Genomic DNA, 1,146 nt, shown 5'->3' on the forward strand with positions numbered 1-1,146 from the left:
GCATTATGGTAAGTTTCAAAGCGCAACTGAATAAGAAATGCAATGTCATAATTGCTCAATAATTTATCAGATTTATTAGCCCATCGTAACACTAGCTCTTTAGCTAATGTACTCTTTCCTATGCCAGGCTCTCCTTCAATTAGTACAAACTTTAATTGTTGCTCTGATACTGGCTTTAATATATCCTCAATTTTAATTTTTAATTCATTTTGAATAATATCATTAGGAGTTGTACTGAGTAACCATTCAGCAGTTGATTTGGTGACATTTTTAACTACAATTGATATTAAAGGTATGAATGGAACATGTGGACCAGCTGTAGGATATTTATTATATTTTGCATCCTTATATTTAGTTAAAGTCTCATTGTATTTCTCACATAGCTCTGACCCATACTGTTCAATCACTACTGGTATTGATGTACGTGAATCAGGAGGTGGTGAACGTACAATTATAAATACTAAAACTGCTATTATTATAACTGCTACTATATACATACGTGAAGGCATACTTTCCGTAGATTCTGGGGGAGTAGGGGTAGGGGTAGCTTCTGGTGGTCTCTGTGTGGCTAAAATGAAAATATATTATCATAAAATCCTTGCATTATATAATAGCTTAATACTCATCAAATCATGTGCGTATAACTCACTGTTTTTGATCCTTTGTTCAAGAGACTTCTTGTAGTCAAGAGCTTGTTTCCTTAACCCCTTATTTTCAAGTACTTCTATAAGCTGTCTCCTAGTTGCTTTTTCTGCTTTAGAACCCAGCCACAGCTGGTACATACGACTAAGTTTGTATTCTCCACTGTGCTGGGAAAAATAAATTTCGTTGAGTTTGTTTGAATTCACACCCAACCTTCCACCAATGTCATACCAGTCAGCAGTGAGCGGCAATTCGTTCAAGAGCTCTTCCAAGTCAGGGCTAGAATCAAGAAGACATTCCATTTCTGCAGAAAGCAGCCACTCCTCCACATTGTGCATGTGGGCGGTGCTAGCTAGAGACCACGTGATGCACAATGCCTCTCCCAAGATGTTTCTTTGATATTTCCATTAATTCTGTTCCTTGTAAGTCTAATATACTTTATAATCTACTCATTTCTCTCCTTTAGCTGGGAGGATAGTCTTTGAACTATTCGTTAACGATGCA

General features: G+C 36.7%; 1 protein-coding gene across 1 annotated transcript in view; it reads right to left on the reverse strand.

The window, feature by feature from the left end:
* The window catches only part of LOC109590876 (uncharacterized), a gene marked incomplete at its 3' end in the record, with an annotated part of 3,321 nt that extends 2,377 nt beyond the window's left edge, over positions 1-944 (reverse strand). Inside the window, exons 1-2 of the mRNA XM_020006729.1 lie at positions 650-944; positions 3-568 (exon numbers count right to left, since the gene is read on the reverse strand). Coding sequence (XP_019862288.1) covers positions 3-568; positions 650-944 — 861 coding nt within the window. The remainder of the gene's footprint in view (positions 1-2; positions 569-649) is intronic.
* Between the last annotated feature and the right edge of the window lie 202 nt (positions 945-1,146).

The sequence above is a fragment of the Amphimedon queenslandica genome, unplaced genomic scaffold, assembly GCF_000090795.2.
Source record: "Amphimedon queenslandica unplaced genomic scaffold, v1.1 AMPQUscaffold_9346, whole genome shotgun sequence".
NCBI classification, from domain to species: Eukaryota; Metazoa; Porifera; class Demospongiae; order Haplosclerida; family Niphatidae; genus Amphimedon; species Amphimedon queenslandica.